The following is a 24,726-nucleotide window of genomic DNA, read 5'->3' as shown; positions in this document are numbered from 1 at the left end:
GTTTCTCCCTGGCATACAGACTGGGTGGTTATTTCTTTGTGTTGTATTCCTACCCCCCTCTTCCTAAAGTAAATATTCTGATCAAAATGGTTCTCTAAAATAAAAATCTTTGGAAATAGTTAAGCTGGACCTGAGTAAAGAATGCAGTCTGGCTCGAAGTAGAATAACAGCTGGGAATAACATTGCATATCTAGAAAGACAAGAGAGCAATCACCTTTTAAGTCAGAGAAGGTCAAATCTTTCTCCTCTAGTTTGACCACCTGCAGAATACATCCCAGACTATTCCTTTCAGCAGTTCCTGCACAGACCCAACTAACTTGGTGGGGAGAGGAAGGGGCAGGAAGAGAAGGCAAGCAATGAGCTAGCAGAGACTGTGGTGGTCATGGTACAGAAATGCATCCTGAAAATGATTATCTTAGAAGGAAATATCTCAATATACCATTAAACGATCCTCTGGACCATCTAGTCTGCAAGTAACTGGCAGTAGACTAGCTACAGCAGTGCCAAAATTGCATTTTCTCTCCTATGAAGCCAGGTGGCACAGAGTAGTGAATACAAAGCATTTATAAAGCATCAGGTCAGGGGGCATGTCTGAGGCATAAGGGATCAGACTTCAACTCAGTATTGCAGCATTTACTTCTAGTGTAAATATCTATTGTTGCCATGCTGATCTGCAGAAAGAAATAATGCTATTCAGATAAGCTTACTGAGGAGCATGAACACGTGTCTTTGAAAGGGCTGTTTCAGACAAGTATGGAGGTCCAAATGGGGGGCAGAGAGGAAGGAGGTAGAGCAATCACAGCTCTACCACAACGCAGAAGGAAGCTTTGCATGCATTTATATTAAGTAGTGAGGGAGTAGAAGTCAGGGCTTCAGCTTTCTAGCAGCATAGGTCCTAGACTTAAAAGTGTCTGGTTCGAGCTGGCAGCTTTATCTGGAAATTCACAGCAGCTACAGCATGCTACAGTGAGACTATATGCATACACAAGCTCTCTCACATGTGAGGTCTGTGAAGCCCAAGGGAGCACTCAGTCAAGCCTCCAGGAAAGGCTGTCAGGGCTGTTCTAACCCAGCTTAGTGTGAAGGTGATATGTCAAAGAAACAATCAGCTCCACCATGATTACTCCAGCTCTGTCTCATTATACTTTAAGCAGGCAACATCTCCCCATCCATACTCTGAGACATGCAGTCTGCATGCAGTCTCCTGTCCGGTCCTGGCTTTGCTGGCCCACATGTCTCATTGTCACTTGGAACAAAGTGATTCCACCTCTTTTCTAATTTGCAAGCGTCCTGATCAAACTCACATGCTCTATCCACTCCATAGATCCACAGTGCACAACACTAATATCTGCCTGATCTGTAGGCTATTTCATAAAGAGAAAAAATGCAGCAGTTTTCTGTAAGAGGACAAGGCTGGAGACTGGCTTGAACTGAAATCCAGGAAAGTAACAAAAGAGCAGAGGCCACTGTGCAGAAACATGGCTTCAATCACTGAAACCTTTCCAAAATTATAAGCTGTGTTTCTTTTCTGCCCTGTAATGTAATGGAAGGAGGAAATGCTGCACACATTTCAGCACGGCTGAGTTTTAAAGCTATCCCATCACCGTGGACACGTCTCTTTTATGGACAGTAAAGAGGGTTCATCCTGAAAGAGGATAAATGAGGTTGTGGACTAGACCACGAGGGAGTGAGCAGATGGAAAATGAAGAGAATCTGATCTAATTTCCTGCAAGGAGAATCACAGACATATCATATGGTGAGCTTTATGTGACAAAGATCACTGCAGAACGGGTTGTGGGCTACTGATCTCTCAGAATCTTTGTGATTGTCACAGTTTCACTTTACCACCTCTGAGGTGTCACAACACTTCAGCTCTCCTCCACAACATCGTCATATCCCCCAGCTCCCCCTACTGCGTGATGCCCATCCAGTTCTAGGGATGTACTTTGATTGCTTTAAAGGTCCTCTGCATATGGTTCCCTTTTATCTGATTTCTCTTCCCTGTATCTCTGTCCTTTACTGGTGAAAATCTCCAAGTGGGCTCCACTGCACCTCCTCTGTTGATAAGACTGCCTTACTGCCTGCATCATCCCTAACAAAATTCATGGCTATGAGATGCTGGAGCTCAGCACTGCTATAAGCAGAGCAAGAATGACCTCCAAAATGCATGGCCAGACATTTATTCTGGTAACTGCAGCCTCAGAGCACTAAGAACAATGGACACTCAGGTACATAACCTCCTCTTCAACTCCTTCTGCAGGTGATTCTTCCAGAGACCCGTTAAGCAACTGCAGGAAAAGGCACACAGATACAGAAGATACAGACACAGATACATCTTTCCACCAAGGACTCTGCCATACTCTTGACATGGGTCCTACCCCAACCACAATGTCCTCCTTTAGAACTCACATTTTGCTTGAAACTCATTGCATATTCTTAAATCTGTTTCCAAGTCATCCAGAAGTACTAAAACCTTTTCTCAGAGAAAACACTCCAGGAAAGAGCTTCTGTCCAGTATTGCTGATGGAGTGCCTGAGATGCAATTAGTGCCAAAAGGAGTCCTGTCAAAGGCACAGCAGCAACTGGTTGGACAGGGAAATCACAGGGTGCTGTCAGAGGACCTGGGTGCCTACTTACCCTAAGAATCAGTGATCACCTGTGTTCCTGACGGGTGAATAAGCTTGCCCTCCTCTCCACAGTTGCCTGCCCTTAATTTCCTCAAGCTACTCCTTTACAGAGCAGCAGAAGATTCTTTTTAGAAGATGCTATGGCTGTTTTAAGGACTATCTAAGCTAAGACTCTTAAAAACCAACAAAAGAACATCAAAAAATGAGTGCAGGTTTTTGATTATCCCCGTAAACACTGATATACTGGGCTGCCTAGCATGACTTCAGTCAGTATTTCAGGATTGTTATGTCTTGTGGGTAAGCACAGAGGATTTCTCTATGTCAGATTGCCTACCCATTGGTGGCAACGGGGTTAGGGGAAGTGCTGATGTACTTATAGGGATGGATCTTGGCTAGACACTGTTTCAGTGCAAGTAGCCTTAATGATGTATGTCCACGTCAGGAATCACAGCAAAAACCTGACCTGGCAGAGTTTGAATATCATGGTCTGAAACAGGCAGCAAAAGTGCTGCAAAAAGAAGGGTGAAGCAACCAGAGCAGGAGAAAAATATCTGATATTATTTCGCACCACATCTTTCTGGAGCCTTTGGCATAGACCAAGACTCTGAATGTGCCCCCTGAACAATCCACATAGGAGTAAAGGGTCATCATTTATCCTAAAAACCCTGTATCAGAAGTGTGGGGAAGGAGGGACAGAGAGGCAAGAAGTGAGGGCACCATAACTGCAATCAAAACTTTTTTCCACTGTGGTCTTTTAACAGTGACTACAGTGAAGAATGAAGGTATCTGAGAGATGCCAAGGGCACATGTTTGGAAAGAGACCGTAGAAGGGGGAGAAAATCATTGCAGATCCTAAGCTGGTGGCAAGATGTCCAGGAAGAGGTGAGCTGAGAGCACATGTAATTTTCTGCAGAGTGTGGAGGAGGAGATTTTTTGGCATTCTGTAGTAACTGAAACCATGGAGATAGATGAAGGCACCTAGTGAGAGAAAGAGAGGCACTAAGGGGGTAACCTGAAGGAGCTGCAGGATGAACCAGAGCAGCAAGTACCTTGGCTTAAAAATGCAGAAAAGAGCAGGGAACTTGAGAGCAGTCATTCATGGGCACAGCTTGGAAAGAGACTAGGTGGACTCTGGGCAGTCAGATTCAAAGCTGAGAGACAAAAATCAGAAAGAATGGAAAATGGCAGTGTAAGAGAAAGTGTTGAAAGGTAGGGCAACCAAGCACTTAAAAGCAATGGAGGAGAAGCCTCTCTCATACCAATGTGGTATGAGACAGCATCCAGGTCTGCTGCATCAAGCATGCATGCTCTACAGCTGTTAGTTTAAGAGTTAAAAACTTACAAGGAAAAATATTTATTTTATCAAAAAGCACACAAGCCAAGCCCAATAAAATCTTGTTTCCAAATCTGCTTATGGGGGAGAAAAGTAAACTGCTTGGGAGCACAGAGAGAGCCTGGCTCACTGTTTGGTATAGTTTCAGCTGCCACTACCTCTTCGTGACTGTTTACAAACCCACCCTCCCCGTGGCTGCTCAGCTACAATAAAAGCATGCATTACTTGTTGATGGCTTGTCCAGCTGGAGTATGTTCTACCTCGTACCCTTCTCTCCTCAAAACATCAATCACTGTGTTGTTGCCCATGAAGTGACCTGCAGTTAAGAAAAAAATGACATCAGAACTCAAGGAGCAAAGGGGAAGAGAGAGGACAGCAACAAAGTCCTTCCTGATCACAGGACCCGTGCTGCACCCAGGGCAGGCAGTGCTTTATCACTCCCTGCGAGCACGTACCAGAAACACAGGATCTGCAACGAGTGATTACTGCACTTTCCCAAGGTCTTTTCAGTTACCACATTCTGCCATTTTAAATTGCAGATGTGATTGAAATGTCTCCCATCCAGCAGGCTGTTGCACTGTCAGGCCACTGTGGATTTCTTGGTACAATAAAGGATTAAGTTGTGAGAGACCTGGTCAGGAGCCGCAGTCAGCCTACGACTGGGATGGTGCAAAGTAGGTCAGCATCTGGCCGCAATGTGTGCGCCATTTTAACATCCTCAGGCATCAGGAAGGCACTAACTGAGATGTCAGTCGACATCACTGACAATTTTTAATTGATTAAGAAGCGTATAACCGCAGCAAAGAGAAAACAGCTCTGAAAGCCCATGACTTGGGTCAACCCTTTTTCATTTTTTTCAATGTAAGCCACTGGGGACAAAAACTTCACTTCAGTTGTGTTGACAAAAATTTGTGAAGGATTTAGCTAGCTCTGCTCTAATTCCGTGATTTATGGCTCCATTCCACTTTCAGCCAGATGTGGTGGCTGGTCAGCCTGTGATTTGGCATCATCGTGAATAAATGATTACTAAAAAGGGTGTAGGGATTCTGAAGGACTGTGCGCTCTGCATGCTGACTGACTTTCACAATCACAATCAAACAAGGCTGCTGAGAAGCAACAGAGGGCTGGCACGGGCCCTCATAAATCTAGCATTTTGAAAGCATTTGTTCATTTAACAGCCTGCATTAATTAAAGCTAGGCTTGAGCAAATGACTTATTAAAGAGCTCCCTTGCCTTTGCAGATATAGGCAGCACTAAAATTGGTAATTTCAGAAAAACTGTTTTTTTGCTAATATTCTTCAAAAATAAGTGGGAATAAAATGACCAGAATGATTCTAGTGGACAGAAAAAGCAAGGAGTTAAGAAAAAAGTCCAGTGGTGATGAAATTAACAGGTACTAAGCTCAAAGAATTTATGATTTTCAGTCCAAAACAGGTTGAATGAACTGAAGCATAAAATTCCCTTTTCTCATGCCACAACAGTAAAGGACTTATGAAATGTCAGCTTAATACATGGTATTTGGATGGTATAATTTGAGCACATATTTTCTAAACAAGCCTAAGAAATCAAGCAGATCTAGCTCAAATGAGACCATTTAATGAGGCAATGTAAATTGCACCAACAGGTATCGTCTCATCAATAACTCCATTTTCCTCCAACCCCTCAGTCTACCTTCAGAAAGAGGAAAGCTTGACTAGGATGTGGACTTAACCTAACACTGCTGCTATCTGTTGCTTGCTAATGTTTCAGCCTCAGGTCCGGTTAACATGTGGAAAGTGAGAGTTTCCTCATGCCAGTGAAGAGACCTGATGCACTAGGGAACAGGAATGATTGTAATTAAACGTCATAATCAAGTAAGAGTAGCCATTGGAAGGTCAACATCAGGCAAATAGGGTGCCAAACCTAGTTGTTACCTCTTACTTTTAACACAGGGGAGACACAAGCATCAGGAGGGAGGGAGGGGATTAATTTACTGATCTCCAGGCTCCCCTGCCTCCAGGCAGCAGAAGAATGGGCATCTCCAAAGAGTGATTCACCCTCTTGTAAAAGAATGGGAAAAAAAAAAAAAAACACCCCTTAGAGGACTGTGTCCCTGTTGGTGAGGACAGAGGCAATGTATATAGCAACCTCAGAATAGGTACCCATCTCATGCAGTAGCAGTAGACAAAATAAATAAATAAATAAACAAATAAATAAATAAAGTGCTAAGGCTCTGAACTCTTATTTTCCTAACCCAAGCCCTTCAGCAGGAAGGAGACAAGATGCAAAAATAAGCAATCTAAATGACAATTTCTAGTGTTAAAATAATTTTCCTTGTGCCAGTTTAAGCGCTTAGGGTCTCACGCATTTCAAGATCAAGCTGCTCACATCACACCATCAAATTCACTGCCTCCTCTTGATCTTCAGTTACCCTTGCTCAGAGTAATAATTTAGATCAGTATTTAGGAAATGACTGTAGCACGTGGATGAATCCCCTTTCAATCCGACAACATGCTCTAGCGATTTCCTGAAGCAAGACCTTAATCTTTTTAATTTGATGGAGTGATAAGAATATCTTCTATATCATACTCATGTAGGGACTTCACAGAAAGCCTTCGCAAGGCAAGGTTATGCCTGCTTGTTCAAGAAAAATTGAGTGCTAATGTGTGTAAAAGAGAGCAGACCAAACGAACAGACTCTGTAAAACATGTATGCATATAAATACATACAGGTATGCGACACAAGATTGCTCAGAAGACGTGATCAATCAGGAACGGCTCAGGCTGGGCACATAAAAGGATTACGAGATGTCAGTGTTTTTCCAGCCGAAAGACAGGCCATGCACACTCCATTAGACAGATCTGGCCTGGGGCCCAGGGGACTTACAGGCTCAACCCGAGTTTGTTGTAAAATGAAAACACGACAGATGGCTGAGGGTTTCAGGTACAGGATGACACCAGGATCCTCTCTGATTTGAGGTAGCACTTTCACCCCTTTTCTGGGCCCTGGCATAAAAAGAGCTTGGTGGTGTGTGAGAGATGTGATCACCAAAAGCAACTGGAAGAAACATGAGAGAGATTCACTCTCCAAGGTTTAAGATCAAGCAGCTATGCTGTAAGGGAGAATTAGCCCAAAGCCATGTGATAGGGAGTAGGCCTCTTTCACCTGTTTTCTATTTTAGCCTAGCACACTTGAATGCCCCCCAAAAGAAAAGCCCCAGGCCCTGTCCCATCAGAGAGCCTGCTCTTTTCTTTCTGTACACAGCCCTGCATTATCCTCACACCACTAGGTGAAGAGATGCCTCTGAGAGGTCAATTTAGTCTGGCAGGGGGTGGGGAGCCATGAATCTCTATTCTTCTGTGTTCAAGCTCAAAGAGAGACTAAGAAGCTGTTGTGTGCACCAGCTCAGCCATGCACTCTACTGGAGAGTAAATAAGACCCCAGCCTTTAATCTGCACTGAAAGGAGATGGCATGCAGGGACCGCAACAGGCAATGTGCTCAAACAGCTACGCTGACTGACTATAGTGCGCTTGCAGCCGGGTCCACACACTACAATGTGCATCAAGTGCTCCTGACCTCCGTGAGAAGCAATACCTGATCTTGCAGAACACAGGCTACGACTGTTGCTGAAGGTTACTAATGACGCCCACGTCTCCTGGTTGCAGGTTTTACTGCCAGTGCACACGGAGGTGTTTTCATCTAGGTAACTCTGCAAGGTTTATTGGTTTCAGCAGAGACTCCTGAAGTCAAATTTCCATGGTTGCAAGGCTGTAAGTTCTCCAAATCTAGCCAAATGAACAAGGAAAGACTGTGCAACAGATGTTCTGTTTCTGTTTTTATTTTTCATATAAAGCAAGATTTTAAAACCCAAGAAAGCTGTTCTTGTCTGAATTTCAACCAAATGCATTATTTCAAGCTGATGCACAAACTTCCTTGTCCTTCTTTTAGAGTCATGTAAAAAGGAAACCCCCGAGCCCACATAATTCTTTGTTTGATGTGTTTTCCTTAGTAGAAACAGCATTTCCCATATGCCCCACAACTGGACTTGGGAACTAATACCCCAAGACAGTAAATCACTTAAAAACGTGTGAAGAAACAAAAATGTTTGTTAGGAAACCTGATCTAGATTGCTGCTCTGCAAGAAGTGGTGGGAACAGCTACAGCACATGATTATAACAGTGCAACCACAAACTGGTACAAATTATTCAAGCCACTGGGGACACCCTAAAGCAGGATGTTTATCTCTCTGACTGGACTGGGAGTTTTCAGATGGTCTTATGCTGCCAGAGTCTCTCTGGGTCACTGAAACAAACATTTTCAAGGCTGTTTTAGAGGTGCAGATCTTACAGTTATTTTGGCATAATTTATAATATTTTGGAATAAACTTCCTAGAAATGCCTGTGGGAAGGATCATCTGCTAGCATTCCTACTAGACTGCTTCCAAAAATGATACATATAAATGCATATAATCTGCCCCAGAAGGGTGAACTAGACACCTGTAGGTGGCTGGATTAAAGTTACTGGCCTGTAAAAAAAGGCATGACATGAGGCTGCTGACTAAGCTACATGTGAACAAAAAAAATAGGAGAAACTTCAGCAGAAATTATCACTTGACTGTGAGTCACAAAGGAGAGCAGCTTGTTCATCTATCCGTGCGCCTCCCATCCAAGTGTTCTTCTCTTACTCTTTAGTAACCTACATGTCCTCCAACAGCAGTTTGTAAACCAATAAATGCATGGTGAAGGGTCCAAAAATATCAGAGCTCCCTCAAACAAAAGAAAAAGAGCAATATTGATGGCCTGAAGAAGAGGGACATATATGACCCCAGTCAGTCCCACAGGCTGCTGCTGTGAAGAGTTGGAAGCTCACCATACGGCAGATCTGGCCAAGGACCTCAAGAATGCAGAACCGTTTCACTGAATGGAAGCCAAACCACAAAACAGACACCCCACTCCTACAGGTCCAGACCACTTTACCAGCCAGTTAGGTCCATCAGCCCAGGAGGTGGAAACTGTGATCCCTACTGACATCAGCACCTTACAAAGTTAACAGGAGTTCCCAGAAGACACAGCTCTTAGGACAACAACTGAGTAGAGAGACACAGAAAGTAGGTTTTCAGTCAAATAGTAGAAGAATGGTGTCCCCACAGGCTAGAATCTTTACAGGGTAACTTTCTTTAACCCACTCCATGGCCTGTTATTCCCTGACAGGAGCTGAACAGGGTGAAACAGAAACAAATCGGCAGAAAGAAAAGGTTGGTCCCCTGATCTTTACTGATACTAACCTTTTTGGCACACAAAGGACAGCTCATGCTCTGTGAGAGACAGGCAAAGCCCATTTTTCAAACATATCACCAAATGGCCTTGCTCAGCGTTCATCGGACTAAGTGAGCAAAGAAGGGAAACCCCAGCCATGTCTTACTGACAGAGCTTAGCATGCCATACCTGAGGCAGTCATATCATTGCAGCAAGCAGAGAGAGTCCTCGTCTTTGTATAACCACATTACTGTGAAACTTTGTTCCTAAAAATCCTGTGCAAAGCTGGAAGAGGCTTCCTACATGGGCTGGTAACACCAGCAGTGGCAAACATTCCCAGCTGAGCACCCTGATGTAGTGGAAAAGAATGCTGTTATCCACTTAGCAGAGATGGGAAAATTAACCTTGAATGATTTACAGACTGAAAGATATGGTGCCTTGCCAGGACCAAACCAGCAAAATGCACACTGAGGGGGATGTTCAGCTCTTTCATGGTCTAAGAGTCACACTTCCTTGTTTTATCCGTACACAATATAGGAACCTTGTCTGAGCCAGTAAAATACCCTCCCTACTTGGATAGATTTTTCCCAAGGACAATTCAAACTGGCCCAGAAGAGGTATAAGAAAAAGAAACCTATCTTTGGGGCTCAGGGGCAAATGTCACCACTTTGCCTCACATGGGCATACCTTTTAAATACTAGCTGATGCAGAACATCGAGTCATTTTAAAACAGGCAGTTGTCTCTCTAATGGACAAGCCTAGAAATAACACTTCTTGATCATTCTAGCAGTACTTTCCAAGTCATGAAAAGCTCAGGTACAGGAACAGAAACCAAGACACCAAAATCATGGTACTCTTCAATGTGTAATGCTGCCAGGAAAAGGAAATGAGAAATGAGAAAAATTAAAAATGGGGGTCCAGTCCTAGGGGTGTTTAAGTTGACTTAAAGACACCTCAGCTCATGTCAGGTGCAGGTATACAAGTATGTTGCATCACAAGACCTCTGCATATGTGTAGATCAAATTCCCCCCAGATGCCATCTTGCTGAGTCTGCACAATTCCAAAAGTGCTTGTCCCTGTGGTTATCTATAAGCTGAAATATTACTCCATAAATGTTCACTTGAGGTTTAACTCCACTAAGGCTGGGCCATGAGTTTTGTTTTGTTTTGTTTTGCTTTTTTTTGTTCTTTTGTTTTGTTTTTGTTTTTTCAAAAGATGCTATTTCTTTCACATTCCTTTTTAAGTATAAAATCTTAGTGGATTATACTTCATTACTCTGAAACCAAAGGGGAAATTCTGGCAGGCAGGAAAACATTCACCTACAGAAAATATTTTCACTAGAAATGGAGAAACTTAAAGAAATCACCTCAAACCTACATTCATCCAGAAGGAAATAAAAAATAAAACAATAAAACCTTCAATTTCTTTTAAAAAGTGATGTCCTTTGCTAAGTAGTTCATATATATGCAATTACTAGGATTTACATTCCACATTTGCTTGTAATAGAATCATGTAAACAAGAAAAACTTTATGATGTAGGCTTTGCACAACATGGGAAAATTTTCCTAATTGAATAAAAAATAACCTTTAAAGTTATAATTTCATAAGATAGAATGAAACCATTTTTTTCTTAGTGCAAGACAAGAAGACACCATTCAATGATTCTATGATTAAATATTCTCATCTACTAGACGAAAGTTTTCTGTCAAATCTTTGTCTCTTAAATGTGTGACTTGACTACATTTGGTTCCCTGGATTCCTATTTTCACTTTTGGACAAAGTCAAACCTCCTGATAACGATGAAAACTGAAGCTGGGAAAAAAAAAAAAAAAGTTTTCCACTGTTTATAAGGCCAAATTTGTAGCAAAGTTAACATAAGGAAAAAGTTTACAACCTCATATGGTATGTTTTAGAAAAACTGAGTTAAAAGAAATGGCTTCTGTTCAGGCAGGCTTAGCCACCAAGGCTCCATCTGTACTGACATTTACTGAGAGTTTTCCACTGCTGAAGCCCCAGCTTCATTAGGCAAGGAGACACTTACGTAGGTGACTATGCTAGCAGCCAGCATTACATTACACAATGAGGGAAGGAAATACCAGTGCCACATCTGAACTGTGGCTCTCACAGTCAGCTCTGCCACTGGACCTGCTGCTATTCCACACCAGTGATTCCCCCCCCCCCTCCCCCCCAAAAAAAAAAAGGTATTAGGGACTTGAAATTCCACAAGCTTAAAAATGTATTACAAGATGAAAGTCTCCCTGCCGTTGCTGCCTAGCAGAGCTAGCAAAGGGTAAACCCTAGCATAACAAGAAGCTGACAGTCACCAGACTGAAGCAGAAACAACACACAGCTGTTTCACCTGGTTGATTTTGACAGTTCCACTAATAAGCTGGAACAGAGGTTTCTGCCTCTAATGCAGAAATGCAAAGCTTTCCTCATTTCATGTGTCAGAGATGTCAGGACAAGTGCCCTTCATGTGAACCCTGGGGCTTTGGATGTGGGTCCTGCCTTCACACAACACTATCTATTCCCTTTGGGGTTGTTGTTCTAATAAACCCTGTCATTAGCATTCTGCAGACTCAAAGAAGCTACTAAGGAAAACAGTCTCAAAGCTGCTGGCTTGTATCTGGCATTCTCAGATTACAGAGGTACGGGCACACCTTCAGGGACTCAGCTTTTCTTCCCACCCAAAGAGCCTAAAATGATGCTGCATTCCAGAGACAGACGGAGGCAGGCAATCAGCAAGCCCTTTGTGCCTAGGGAGAAGCAAGGTGGCCCCACAGGACTCAATCTGTTTTATCGTTATGTCAGCTACCTGACCCTGCCCCCATTTTTGCCCTCTTCTAGGATCTGCCAAGGTACAGCTTCACTCGGATTGTTCCTGAACTTCCTCATTACACATTTCAAATCCCTTATGCAAGACATATATATGTTTATATTCCCTGTGCACATCCTCATCTCCAGTTCCAAATGGGCTGAGGTCAGGTTTAAAGCTTCCATGTTGGTCTCTGAATTCCCAATGAATTTCACAGGCCAACCAACATCTCATTTACCTGGGTAACTTCCATATTCCCATGGCAGCTTTTTTGTTTGGCTTTGTGTTATGGGTATAAACAGTTGTTTAGCTGGACAGAGACATCCTGGGAATAGCACTGTTGATTATTTTTATAAACACTGTCAACAGGTCCTTTCTCTGATACTTTATTTTTCAGAGATCATAGATATAGCTCCTTTTGCATAATTTCTCATGCAAAAATGCCAGAGTGAACAAATTTCAAGAAATAACAGCAAACAGCTTTATATGGAAATGACACCACCTTACACAACATTCAAGACAGAGACTCAGCACAGTTCCAATTCCCCCCATGGCAATTTTTTTTTTCCAGGATTATTTTGGGGCAAGGGAAAAAGTTACACATACGTCTGTGTGTCCAATGTACTTGGCACCTGAGGATGACACAACGCAAGGACTGCCTCAAAACCTAGACAAATCGGAGGAAGCCATTTGGTAGACTATGATAGACTATGGGGTGACCATAGGTGGTCACATATTCTCTCTTTTCCTTGTCCAGGTGGCTAGGAAGATGGGTTATGCAGCCATCTTCAGCTTGGACAGGGGCAATTACGCTTCTACAATGGTGCAAAAATCCTTAGAGGAGACTGATGGGTGGTCAGGCACTGGAACTGGCTCCCCAAGGAAGTCATCAGTGCCCCAAACATGCTGGTGTTCAGGAAACAGGGTTTAACTCTTAGGTTCCCCTGTGTAGAGTCAGAAGTTGGACTTGATGATCCTCATGGGTCCCTTCCAACTCTGGATACGCTATGATTCTATTTTAGATTCTATGTTTCTTTTGCATGTTGTTGGATTACTTGTCAACCATCTGAGAGTTAATTTTAGTTTAGAGAGTATCAGTTGACTCAACTGCTGAGAGTAAGACAACTAAGATCCTGGAGTGTTTTAAGTGAATTAACAACTTGCTGAATTGCTAATTCAGGCATTGGTTAATCAGCCTACTCATAACAACTCTTTCGGGAGGTCTTGGGATAAAAGAAAAAAAAAAAAAGGAAAATAACAGAAATAACAGCTAGTCCCTGGAGGTTTGAATCCATACAAACCTGGGTAACACCAAGTAAATACTTTCATTATTTCCTTCAGTAATTAGAAGAAATGGTTGCTGAAGAAGCTTTCATCATCATCCTTCTTTTCTTAGCATTAATGGTGGTTTGCTGATATCCAGCACACTTTAAAGTGTCAAAATGATGCATTTTTTTCAGGAGGGGCAAAATAACAATAATAATAAAAAAGAGCTCTGAGACAAAAGGGATTTTGACAGTGTTTAAAAGATTAAGAGGGCCGACTTCTGAAGTTCATACATCAGCCAGCATATCTCAGTAAAGTCTTTCATTTCATCAACAGGGATATAAGGCAGCTTAGATCCCTCTATACTGCTTATTCATGAGCTGGCACTTCTGGAGTTTCTCAGCTGTTCAAAGAAGTAGGAGAGACTAGAGGAATTTAAACGCAGCTCCTAGAGACTCAACTCAGCTCCTAGAGACTCTGGCTTCACCTGAGGCCTTACCTATCAAAAAGTCAGTGTCTCATGCCACTAAGTATGCTTCCACCTGCATAATAATAATAAAAAAAGGATATATATATATATATATATTTTAAAATCAAGGTATTCTTTTATCTTATTCTTTAGCCTCTTCAACAGGAGCCACATTCATCCTGGAATAAAAGTGACCATGTAGAAAGTCCATCTAGAGTTGAGCATGATCAGAAATATCAAGGGAAACAAAGAATGTGTCTATTGTTACTGCGGCAGTAAAATGTAGACTATATAAAATGTGCTGAAAGGGGCAGGAGACCTGGCAACAAAGGACAAGGAAAAGGCCAAGGTACTCAGTGCATACCTGCCTTCTTTACTGGTAAAACCGGTCTTCAGGACTCTTAGGGTCCTGTGACCACAGGGAAAGCTCTATGCAAGGAAGGCTGAGCGTTGAGTAAGGATGACCTGGTTAAGGAACACTCATACAAACTGGACACGCGCAAGTCCTCACAGGATGCATACACAGGAACTGAGGAAGCTTTGCAATGTTACTGCAAGGCCAGTCTTGATTGGTTTTAAAAGGCTGCAATAATTGGTGAAGGTCCCTTAGGGCTGGAAGAATGCAAGTGTCACTCCTATCTTCAAGAAGGTTCAAGAAGGAGGATCTGGGGAACTACAGACTGGTAAAGCCTCACATCTCTGCCTGGGGAAGGTGATGGAGCACATCATTCCGCAAAACATTTCCAAATGTGTTAAGGACAAACAGCTGATTGGGAGTGGTTAGCATGGATGGTGCAACCTTGGATCCTGAAGTTCAGCAAACAAAGCCCTGTATCTGGGAAAGAAGAGCTCTAGGCACCAGGATAGGCTGGGAAACAGCTGCCTGAAGGCCATCTTGGCAGAAAAGAACCTGGGGTCCTATTGGACATCAAACTGACCTTGAGCCAGCATTGTGCCCTTTGTGGCAAAGGCCCATGGCCCCCGGAGATGCATTAGGAGTAGCAATACGAGCAGCCTGAGGAAGGAGATCCCTCCTTGCTCCTTAGCACTAATGAGACACATCTAGTTATAGACTCCCAAGTCCAAGAGAGACAAGGAAAAAATGGAGCAAGTCCAGAAAAGGGCAACAAAGATTATAAATGATAAAAGCATCCCATGAGGAGAAGCTGAGGACATTTGGGTTATTTAGTTTGGAGAAAAAGAGGCTGCTAAGAGGCAACTCCATTGTTCTCTACAGCTTCCTGAGGAGGAGAACTGGACAGGGAGGTGCTGGTCTCTTCTCCCTACTAACTAATGACAGAAGATGTGGGAAAGGCACAAAGCTGCACCAGGGGAGGTTCAGACTGGACACTAGAGAAAACTTCTTTACTGTGAGGGTTGCCAAATGCTGTAAAAGGCTTCCTAGTGAGGTGGTTGGTGTCCCATGCCTGTCAGTAATTCAAGAGGCATTTGCCTAATGTCCTCGATAATATGCTTTAACTTTTAGCCCTGAAGTGGTCAGGCAGTAGGACTAGATGACATTTGTCCTTTTTCCTAATATCCCACTGAACTATTCTGTTCTGTTCTATCGTATTTTATCATACCAGGAGAGGCTGAAAGAGCTGGAACTGTTCAGCCTGGAGAAAAGAAGTCTCATGTGGGTATTATCTATGTATAAATACAAGACAGGAGGTTGTAAAACAGATGGAGCAGGACTTCTCTCAGTGGTGCACATGAAAGGACAAGAGGCAACGAACACAAGTTGACACACAAGAAATTTCAGTTGAGCATGAGAAAAAGCTTCTTTACTATGAGAGTGGTTAAAGACTAGAGAGCCCAGAGAGGCTGTGAAGTCTCTGTCTCTGGGATACTCAGAACCTGATCATACACAGGCAATCTACTCTGGATGACCCTGTTCTGTGCATGGGAGTTGGACCAGATGATCTGCCAGCCTCAGCTATTTTCTGACTCTGCGATGGTTCAGCAAGCAGGTAGCACCCTTGTAACAGACCGGTACAAGTGAAAAAAATCCACAGCACAGCAGCACAGTGCAGCCCTCTCTACTTCAATTTGCATCTGCTGGATAAACCAGAAACCTATACTGCTACTGACATGGCTGTCTCTGGATTAAAAAACTCCATCAGTCACTTTGGCTTAGCATTCAGATCTTGAACACTGCACGTACAGTTCCGAGAAATTAACAATGAATACAAAAGGAAGAGTGCTTGTAGAAGATTAGAGCTGGCTTTGCCCCCAAGTTCTTCCACAGACAACAGTAAGTAGATCTAACTTGTAACTCTAAGTGCTGCTATATAAAAAGGCCTGTCCACAATTAAGACAAAATCTTTACTGAACCTAGTGGAATGTCACTGGCATTACCATCTCTCTCTTTCCGTAAGTTTTTGTAATTCCCTCCAACAGACTTCCTTTGGCTTGAGACTTTCCATGTTTGCACTTTGGCCAAAAGCAAAGCTTTTTGGATAGTTTCAGCAGAATCTGTTATTTTTTTTTCCCTCTCTACTTTTGTGCAAGCTTAAATTACTTCTAAACAAAAAACAGTTCTAGAAATGAGATCTGACTGTGAAGAGTTTTCAACAGAATACAGGGTGAATGTGTACGATCTGTTAAAATGTTGTAAAAGCATAAAATACACTGGATCTAACCATCAAATCTATTTCTGAGCAAATTACCACATATAATTCTGTGTAAGAAGTCAAAATCTATAGCCATGGAGCTATATTAAGACCTGAAAAGATACATGAGCTTTTTGTGCAAAATGCATTACACATCTCTAAACTATATCAATCCACTTAGGAAGATAAAATAAATAATCAATCTTTTCTGTTTTTCTCCCATTTAAAATACAAATGCAAACAGTATTTTATATAACAAGAGAGTGTATTTGTAATATCTCAGCCATCCACAAACCATGACCTTCTTTGGATATAATTGATGATAAAAGTGTGGGTTTTTTTCAGTGATGTTTGGTTAATGGAGAATATTGAACTTCCCTTTAAAAAGTGTAGCTCTTTTAAAAATAAAAGGCACACTGTGGAAAAATCTGAAAAGAAACAACTAAAAGTCCTTTCCCCCTTCTACCCTGGAACCCTTTGATAACCTACTACCATTTTAATGCAATCTTGTCCTGCAATTTACCAATCACTGCTGCGAGAAAATTTTACACTGGTGGCCAAGAGAGGGAAAGCTACAATGCAATGATGATTTAGTCCCTCTCCTATAGGCTTTCTCTTTCCTCTTTTCTGCTACTTTCTGCTGCAGCTCATTATAATGTGCCCTGTACTATCACTTTCTTGGGGCCCTATTCGAGTAATTGAACAAGAGAACAATACTCAAGCGATGCAAAGAACTGCGCCCAAGTTATTAGTTCATCTTCACTACTTGCTGGCATCAAAATAAATCTTGTGCAGAATCACCTGTCATACAGGAATCTGGATAAGCAAAAGGCTCAATTAGCTCTCTGGAAAACAATCAAAGCCTGCACTCAAATTTGCATTGTGCACTAAGAAAACCTCAGAACTGTACAAAAATTGATCTGTTTTCTGCATTATACACTGTGATGTTACTTATCTAATTTAGGCAATTAGTGCAAAACAAATAAAGAAGTCCCCACGCAAACAAACAAGGGGATAATGAGGAATTGTGCTGTTAAAAAAATGGGTTCCTGCTATATATCTTTTGCTCACAAGTATCTCTGCATACTGCCGTTTAATTCCCCACTGCATAAGGGGCAGGGGGAGGCTGACACTGTATTTTATGCAGAGCTATTTGGAAGAGCAGATGAGAATGGAGGCCAGCCTGGTAGCAAAGCCAGAGTAAAATTAGAGGTAGTTTCAGAGTGGATCTAGTGTCCCCAGAGAAGTGTATGAACCTGTCTGGATTCAAAAGCATGATGGAAAAGGTTGCTTGGTGGTTGGAAAGCAAGACGTGCACATAAGCCACTCATTAAGCGTGGTCACATGGGCCCAGGGCTCTAGGCAGCACTGCAACAGCGAAGTGCTGTGTGAATCTTAACCCTGCTTTACTGAAAGAGGCAACTGGGACAAAGAATGGGGCAGCTGAGAAAGGGAAAATAATAGAAAGGAGTAAAGCAAGAATGCAGGAAGCCTGGGATAGGTTTTGGGTTGTCATGATGGTAGAGAAGGATTTGGAAGGACACGGGAGAAAAGAGAAAAGGGCAAGAAGCAGTGGGTGCTGACAGCCACACATCTGTCCATCTGTCCTGTTCCTGCAGTGCTTCTGGACTGTGGGAAGTGTACGGTGCATGCTAATTACAGTGAAGGAAGTCTGGGGGATAAGAGTAGGAAGACAAGGAAATTGACTGGAAGGGAGACAAATGATACAAAAGAACCTTGAAGCTAAGTGATTTATCCAGCACAGCTACTGGGATGCAACTGGGATGCAGTGTGTGTGTGCAAGGAGATGGAGAGGCTCTCCTTTCTCCAGCTCTTGAGACAGGACTAACTCAGAGCGACACTGGCATGCATGTCTGCCCATTTGCATCTGAGCCTGGGCTGCTCATTCCTCTGTTGTGATCCAGTTACTGGAGCCCTGACATCCATGGCTAGCCCCCCTCACCAAGGAATGGCTACCTGCAACTGATGCAGCTGGCACTCAGGGCAGATGTATCAGGAACTTCAGACCAGCCAGGACAAGTGTGGTCAGAATCACATCAGCTACCGGAGTACAGCCAAGCTCTTGTCTTAGCTTAGAGACCAAAATCCATACAAACTGTACCTGCTTCACCTTCCTTCCTGACAGGGAGCTGCATAGAGCAGAGTGATATGGCAAGGAGATAGCAAATCTTCATGCATGCCTGAACAGATGCTATCAGCCACCATTCATTACCTCTCTGCCCTCACACACAGGACCCTTGTTATGTTAAGTTTGTAACCACAGCTCCCTGCTGCAAGTGAGGAGGTTGTCACAGACTTCAAATACTAATGCTTTTACACTGTTTGAGTAAATATTTTCCTTTCCTTGTCTAGATCTTCCATCCTCACTAAAGCAGTGGCCATTGAGAGCAAAAAACATCACATGGGTCCTGACAGTGCTTTCAGTTCTTCCTCTCTCACAAGGCCCACATGGTTCATGGAGGACAGGATGCACTGCTTCTGTGGGAATTAGCACCTGCACTCATTCTCACTTTTTCCCTTCCCTGGAGCTAGAACAAAGCACGGCAGTCAAGGCAAAACAATCTTGTTTACACTCTCCACCCACTGAGTTGGATGTGCACACTAGATGTGCCTATGGATTCCTGCTGGCTGCTAAGGAGCAGATGAGGTAGTTTTTCCCTTTCTGGGAACAATGCTTTGTTCCAAAATAGGGACAGACAAAATTCCCTTGTAGTTGTGAAAGTGCAGTGGAAGAGGCAGTGATCTGCAGCAGAAAGGTGAAAGTGTGTCTTGCATCTCCCCTTACATTTAGAAGGTCTCTTAGATTCACACACTTCTGAATGTTATTCTTTTGGATGTGTTCTTGAAAGGTTTGTTCAAATGCTGATGCAAGCTCTTGTTACCTTTCATTTCAGCTCTGTGCTTCTGCCCTTCTACCCTGGTTGGCAAGAGCATAACCATGTTTGTGTAACTGTGTATTTCTTTTGTGTATGCACTACCGTTGGTTCAGTATCTGTGGCTATGTGCATATGAAATAGAAGAAACGAGTCTGTAACTAATAAATATTATAATCAATGCATATGTTGTGAGCTCTTTGCATACTGCAGAAAGTTTTCGCAGTATGGGGCAATTACCAGACCACAGCTGTGTTCTGTGTCCACTAAGGTGAAAGTACTGACCCTTCTCTAAACTGAGGCAACCACTTGTCCAAAGCTTCTAAGGGATGTGGAAAGAATGTGTTCAGGTCGAAGAACACCTCAGTCACATACCAGCTCCAAATGCAAAGAAGAAGCTCTTGTCTGGGTACTCTTCCAGCAGGTCCTTCACTCTCCTTCCCATTCGCTCATTTCGCTTGTAGATGAGCTCCTGACGGAAGTAGCTGTCTATCTCTTGGGCAGTAATACGTTCATGGGCTGGCAGTGTAGCATTAATGAAATTTGGGACCTAAGATAAAAAGAAAAAAAAAAGTCCTTAAAAAGGGCCACTTATTTCAGGCAGACATCATGCACAGGCTTTTTGCTCCATCACTGAATGTGGCAATTGCCCTGTCTTTCAACACACATTCAGTAGGACAAAACCCAAAGAAAGCCAAAAATGACTAAACAAACTGCTAATAATGCATAGTGCTCCATTTCTCTCAACAGATCATTTCATAAGCCAGCCAGATTATTATTATTTTTAAAGGCGAAGTCAACAAATATTCTCAGTTTGCCACACCATAGATCCCAAATCCTGATTGCTTGGCTGAAGAAAGTAAATATTTGCCCCTGGCCATCTTTAACTACATACTTCTTCCTTAAATTGTCATGGGTATGACATAACTATAATTATAATTACACTCTTCTTGGAGAGTTTGACTAGTATCAAACCCTTGGGGCTGTCAAAGAGTAAGTGCACACTCTGAACTAGTTAACAAAAACATCCCCAAACTTTCTGAAAAAAAGGAGAGCCAAATTTTGTCAGGAAAGAAAGTTTTACCAGGTGTAGTTCTGTCTTCAAGGTATTTTTTCAAATACTGAGTACATCTCCTGAGGCCCCCAGGACTGCTGTGGCTGCATGCTACCCCGACCTCTTACAACTGGAGAGAATCACGGGTTTGGAGTCACAGCCACCGTGCCTTCTTCCATAAGTAGCTCTGGACATTGCAGCTACAGGGACTGCTAAGAACAGGGTCTGCAAGAGACATTTTCTGGGGAGCAGGGTCACTAAGCCAGGTGCTTTCCCTTGCAAGGATACAGCACCTGGAGAGGCTCTGGAGTGACTCAGACTATCACCGCCTGTTGCAAAAGGGTATTTAGCTCACAGTGGGTCAAGCACAGGGTCATATACAATTCACAGATAAGTTCTCCTTAAAAATGTAAGCTGTTCAACTTGCAGGCTATTCAGCTTTGCTGTGATGGGGACTGCCCTGCGGAGGAGCCGCTTGTCTAAGTAAAGGGCGCTTGCTCCCTTGGAGAGCATGTCTTGGCAAGAGCTGTTCTTTCCAAGGCCCCCAAGGCAACATCAGCTCTGCAGTCTGCAACACCTCAGCAGAACAGCGGTGCAGCATCTGTATGCCGTTACAGTGCTGGCCTCCTTTGAGAAGCCCTTTCAAATCTATGAATGAAATGCTCTGTGTAAGAGCTAAGCATTATTAACAACCAGGTTGCCAGCACTGGCAGGCTGAAGGGTGTACAGGACAGGAAGGTAACACGCGCACAAAGCTCAGTGCCAGAGAAGCAAGGGTTAGTATGACAGTATTTCCAGATCTGCAGCACTGCGCTGTATGTATCAAAAGGCTATACGAAAACTGTTACTCAGCAGGGAAAGCCCAGGTACCAACACACGCTTGTTCAGCACTGCGAGGCTAGAGCCACATTTTCATTGAAGTGCACAAATTGCCAGGCAGTACCTCACACACAAGAATAAAGAGAGGCCTGATGTCTCAGTCTGAGGTTAGCTATCTAACAGCCCAAACAGGCCAAATTGGTCCCTGCTGGGCATTTTCTTGTGGTTTAAAGATCAGAGCATTGCATTCCACTGTGCTGCTTGGGAAACCGTCTCCATAAACGAAGTCTGTGAGGCCTCTGAGGTTTTCTTTTCCTTGACGTTCAGTCTAAATCTATCTTTTTCTTTGTTTCACTCCATTTCTCTTCTTTGCGCCTTGCCCACAGTGCAGAATCGTACTGATAGGAGAAATTAAAAAGCTTGCAACTTGCCTAGCCCTACACAAGTGTCAAAGTCAAGACAGCATTTCTCTATCACTGTTTGCACAAAAGAGCCTGCTTCTACCCTCTGTTGGCACTACGTTTGCTCCTACCCAAGTTAGCGCAATTCCACAGGATCCTTAAGAAAATAAAGGATTAACTCATAGAGCTTTGATGCTAAAGCAAACACGGCATTCGTCCAAAAGGGAAAGCCAGGTGCGCCTTCGCTGCTTGTGTGCAGTAAGACGGCGGTGAGCTAGCGCAGACTCCTGGAAGAGCAGGCGCAGGAAAAAGACAGGTTAGCTGTCTTTGGCCCCTGCCTGAGGAGAGACAAGCGTGAGACAGGGGTTAGAGCTACCGGGACGTGTGCGTAGCACAAGGGCTGCGGTGGCAAGACTCACTTGAGAAGTGTCATGGTTGAAGATGATGGAGCTGAGGTCCCCACAGTTGTAATGCTTGATAAGGTCTTCTGTCGTATAGGGGATCTGGAAACTGCCTGCTCGGAGGCTCTCCTGCTGCAAGAGAGTCTGATTCAAAGCAAAGATCACCTGGGGGAGGGGAGAAGGAGGAAAAGACAGAGTTCCTTGTGAGTTCTTGACTCGCTCCTCGAGGAGGTCACAAACACGCAACCACCCTCAGAGGACTCGCTGAAGCTGCTCCCACTCCGAGTACCCTACTCCACGTTTCACCAACCCAGGCCTCCTCCAGGTCTGCAGCTAATTACTTGCCATGTCCCACAGACCTGAGTATAGGAAATCACCTTGCAACACGCAACTCTGGGTGGCTTTCCCTGTGATGTGATTCATGCAGAAGAGGAGTTTCTTTATTTAAACAGTCTTTTGAAAGACTCTTGCTCCGCTAGACAGCAGCCTACCAGTCATCATAGAGCCTAGGCCTGACTGTCTCCGATCCCCACACCTCAAACAAGCATGGCTTCCCTTGTTCACCCCTTCTTCCTCATCCACACGGAAGATTTCACCCTGGGGCTTCCTGCATTGTGCTCCCCTGGCTCCCCCACTTATTTCCAGCACAAATCCTTTCCAGGAGCTGCCTGCGGGCCAAGTGGCTGGCAGGGCCCCAGGCTGCTACCTTCCCCATGGGCAGAGCAGCCCCTGACGCACGCTCCCTCCTCCTCAGCATTAACCTTGGAAAATAAACGCTCCCACTCTCTCTGCCTTAAGCTGTGCATACACTAGAACAACCACAAGAGTGGTGGCTGAGCAGATCCTACCCCTAGGGTAGATCAGCAGAGATCCTCTACAGGTTTTCTTGTGTCAGTGTTTCTTGGTAATGGCCTCAGGGTCTGAGCCAGAGATCTGCCACCCCACTGGCTTCTGGCACAGGCATCCCCACAGATGACCTGTTTGAAAGGCACAAGAAAGCAACAAGTTCTGCTATAATCTTCTGCCTGATTATTCTTTATTTCTAAAGAAAGTAAGCTGAGGGATGTCTGCTGAGGTCTTCAAACACATTTCAGAGTTACTCTTATGAGGGCTTATTTTCCTAGCTCTTGTTTCCAAGATGGCACTGTGCAGGTTGACAAGGTCTCTGTGGAGTTAACTCCTGGACACCAACAAAAGCATTCTGAAACTAGAGGTACTTGTCAATAACATGAAACTCATACATGAGTATTCATGTGCTCAGGTTGTGTGAACCAAGTCTTGGGTTTCCAAGACAGGACGGATATAGGAACAAACAGGCATAATTTGCCCTTTCCCAGGACAACAATCCAGAAAAGTGCACAGAGCTTGAAATCACGCTGTCCCCGCTACAATGCCCACCTGGATCCAAATCACTGTGTATGTAACTGAATATGAGAACACAAAATTTATCTTTAGTTCTGGAAGGGTGTTCATGAATAGCAACACTCACTCCCATCTCGTGTGTTTAAAAGGGGCAAAAAGTCACAAACTGCACCTGATAAAAAGAATATCTGCAGGTGGACACTCAGGAAAATTATATCAAACTAACCACTCAGGAAAGTTACATCAGACTATCTGAGGAGATTTAACAAAGGATGTTTGCTTTATTTGGAAGTAAATTAAACAAAAACAAATTGAAACCACTTTATTTCTGCACAAAAGTTTGCATGGAGGCTGGGGTTTATTGCATTCTGAGGCCATTGTTTTCCATTTGTTTGGCTTCACTTCCCACACAGAGAAGCTCTAATGGATGTTAATGACCAGATGAGATTCACTGAGACAGAAGCCAAATTTGTGCTGAAAATGTGAGGTTTCTACAGCCAGGGCTGCTAGGTTATGCCAGGAAAAGTTTGTATGTACAACCAGTGCAGCCAAAAACACTTCCATGGGTATGGCTTCTTTTGTAGGTTATTTGGACTACCATAGCAGCACCCACTGGGACAATGTACCACTAAAACAATATGGTCCTCACTAAACTCTGCAGCCTTTAAAACAACGACCAGATTGACCCTGCCCATGGAGCAGCAGTAAGATCTGTGAGGGGTTCCTGAGCTGGTCAGGTAGCTCTGCCTCGATGCAGAGTATGCACATCACAAAGGCTTTGCAATCTCTACAGTTCGATTTTTATCCAAACACAAATCAGCAGAGGTAGCCATCTTCTGTAGAGAAAACACCAGCCTGCTGGATGAGACATGAAAACAAAGCAAACCTTCCTGTGCTCTCACAGCCTGCACTCCTGCTGTTGCTTTATCTGGGCTGGCTCTCTGTCTGCAGGCTACTTTCTGCTTCACATACACCTTTTCCCTCCAGCCTTGCAGCATGTTTCAGGGGAAACGGATTCAGTCTCTCCCACAAACAGGCTCACACACCTGGCCTGGACTGTAGCAACCAGGCTGACCCACACAGGCATCTTCCCTTCCTCATGCCCATACACCAGCAGTAAAAAACTAGCACAAAATAAACTGCAAACAGCTAAATAAACCTGCCTTAGCGGCACAATCTACAACTGAAATGACTACCTGCAGTTATGAAGAGTTACTGCACATGTTTACACAGGAATAGCAACAACCCACTCCCACTCCTTTCGTATTTCCAGACATACTGCTGGCATGACACAAAGACGTTGTGGCGAGGCAGCTTTGGCAGCTGTCTGGACCATGGTAAGGGTGTCTCTTTGGTGTGCAGATGGAAGAGTTGGTACTGAACACACAGAGAAGTCTCAAGATGGTGGCAGCTGAAGGATGTGTCTGCCCAGCTGGAG

General features: G+C 43.7%; 1 protein-coding gene across 4 annotated transcripts in view; it reads right to left on the bottom strand.

The window, feature by feature from the left end:
- Window positions 1-24,726, bottom strand: part of TRABD2A (TraB domain containing 2A) — a 78,111-nt gene that overhangs the window by 5,041 nt on the left and 48,344 nt on the right. For 2 of the 4 annotated variants that reach the window (XM_072031294.1, XM_072031295.1), the window contains exons 3-4: window positions 21,945-22,091; window positions 19,627-19,801 (exon numbers count right to left, since the gene is read on the bottom strand). In XM_072031294.1, coding sequence (XP_071887395.1) covers window positions 19,627-19,801; window positions 21,945-22,091 — 322 coding nt within the window. Of the gene's footprint in view, window positions 1-4,185; window positions 4,277-19,626; window positions 19,802-21,944; window positions 22,092-24,726 lie in introns of all 4 variants that reach the window. The other 2 variants (XM_038171076.2, XM_038171077.2) reach the window with 2 other exon arrangements.

This window comes from Anas platyrhynchos, chromosome Z (genome assembly GCF_047663525.1).
Source record: "Anas platyrhynchos isolate ZD024472 breed Pekin duck chromosome Z, IASCAAS_PekinDuck_T2T, whole genome shotgun sequence".
NCBI lineage: Eukaryota > Metazoa > Chordata > Aves > Anseriformes > Anatidae > Anas > Anas platyrhynchos.
This window is presented reverse-complemented; position numbering and strand designations above follow the sequence as displayed.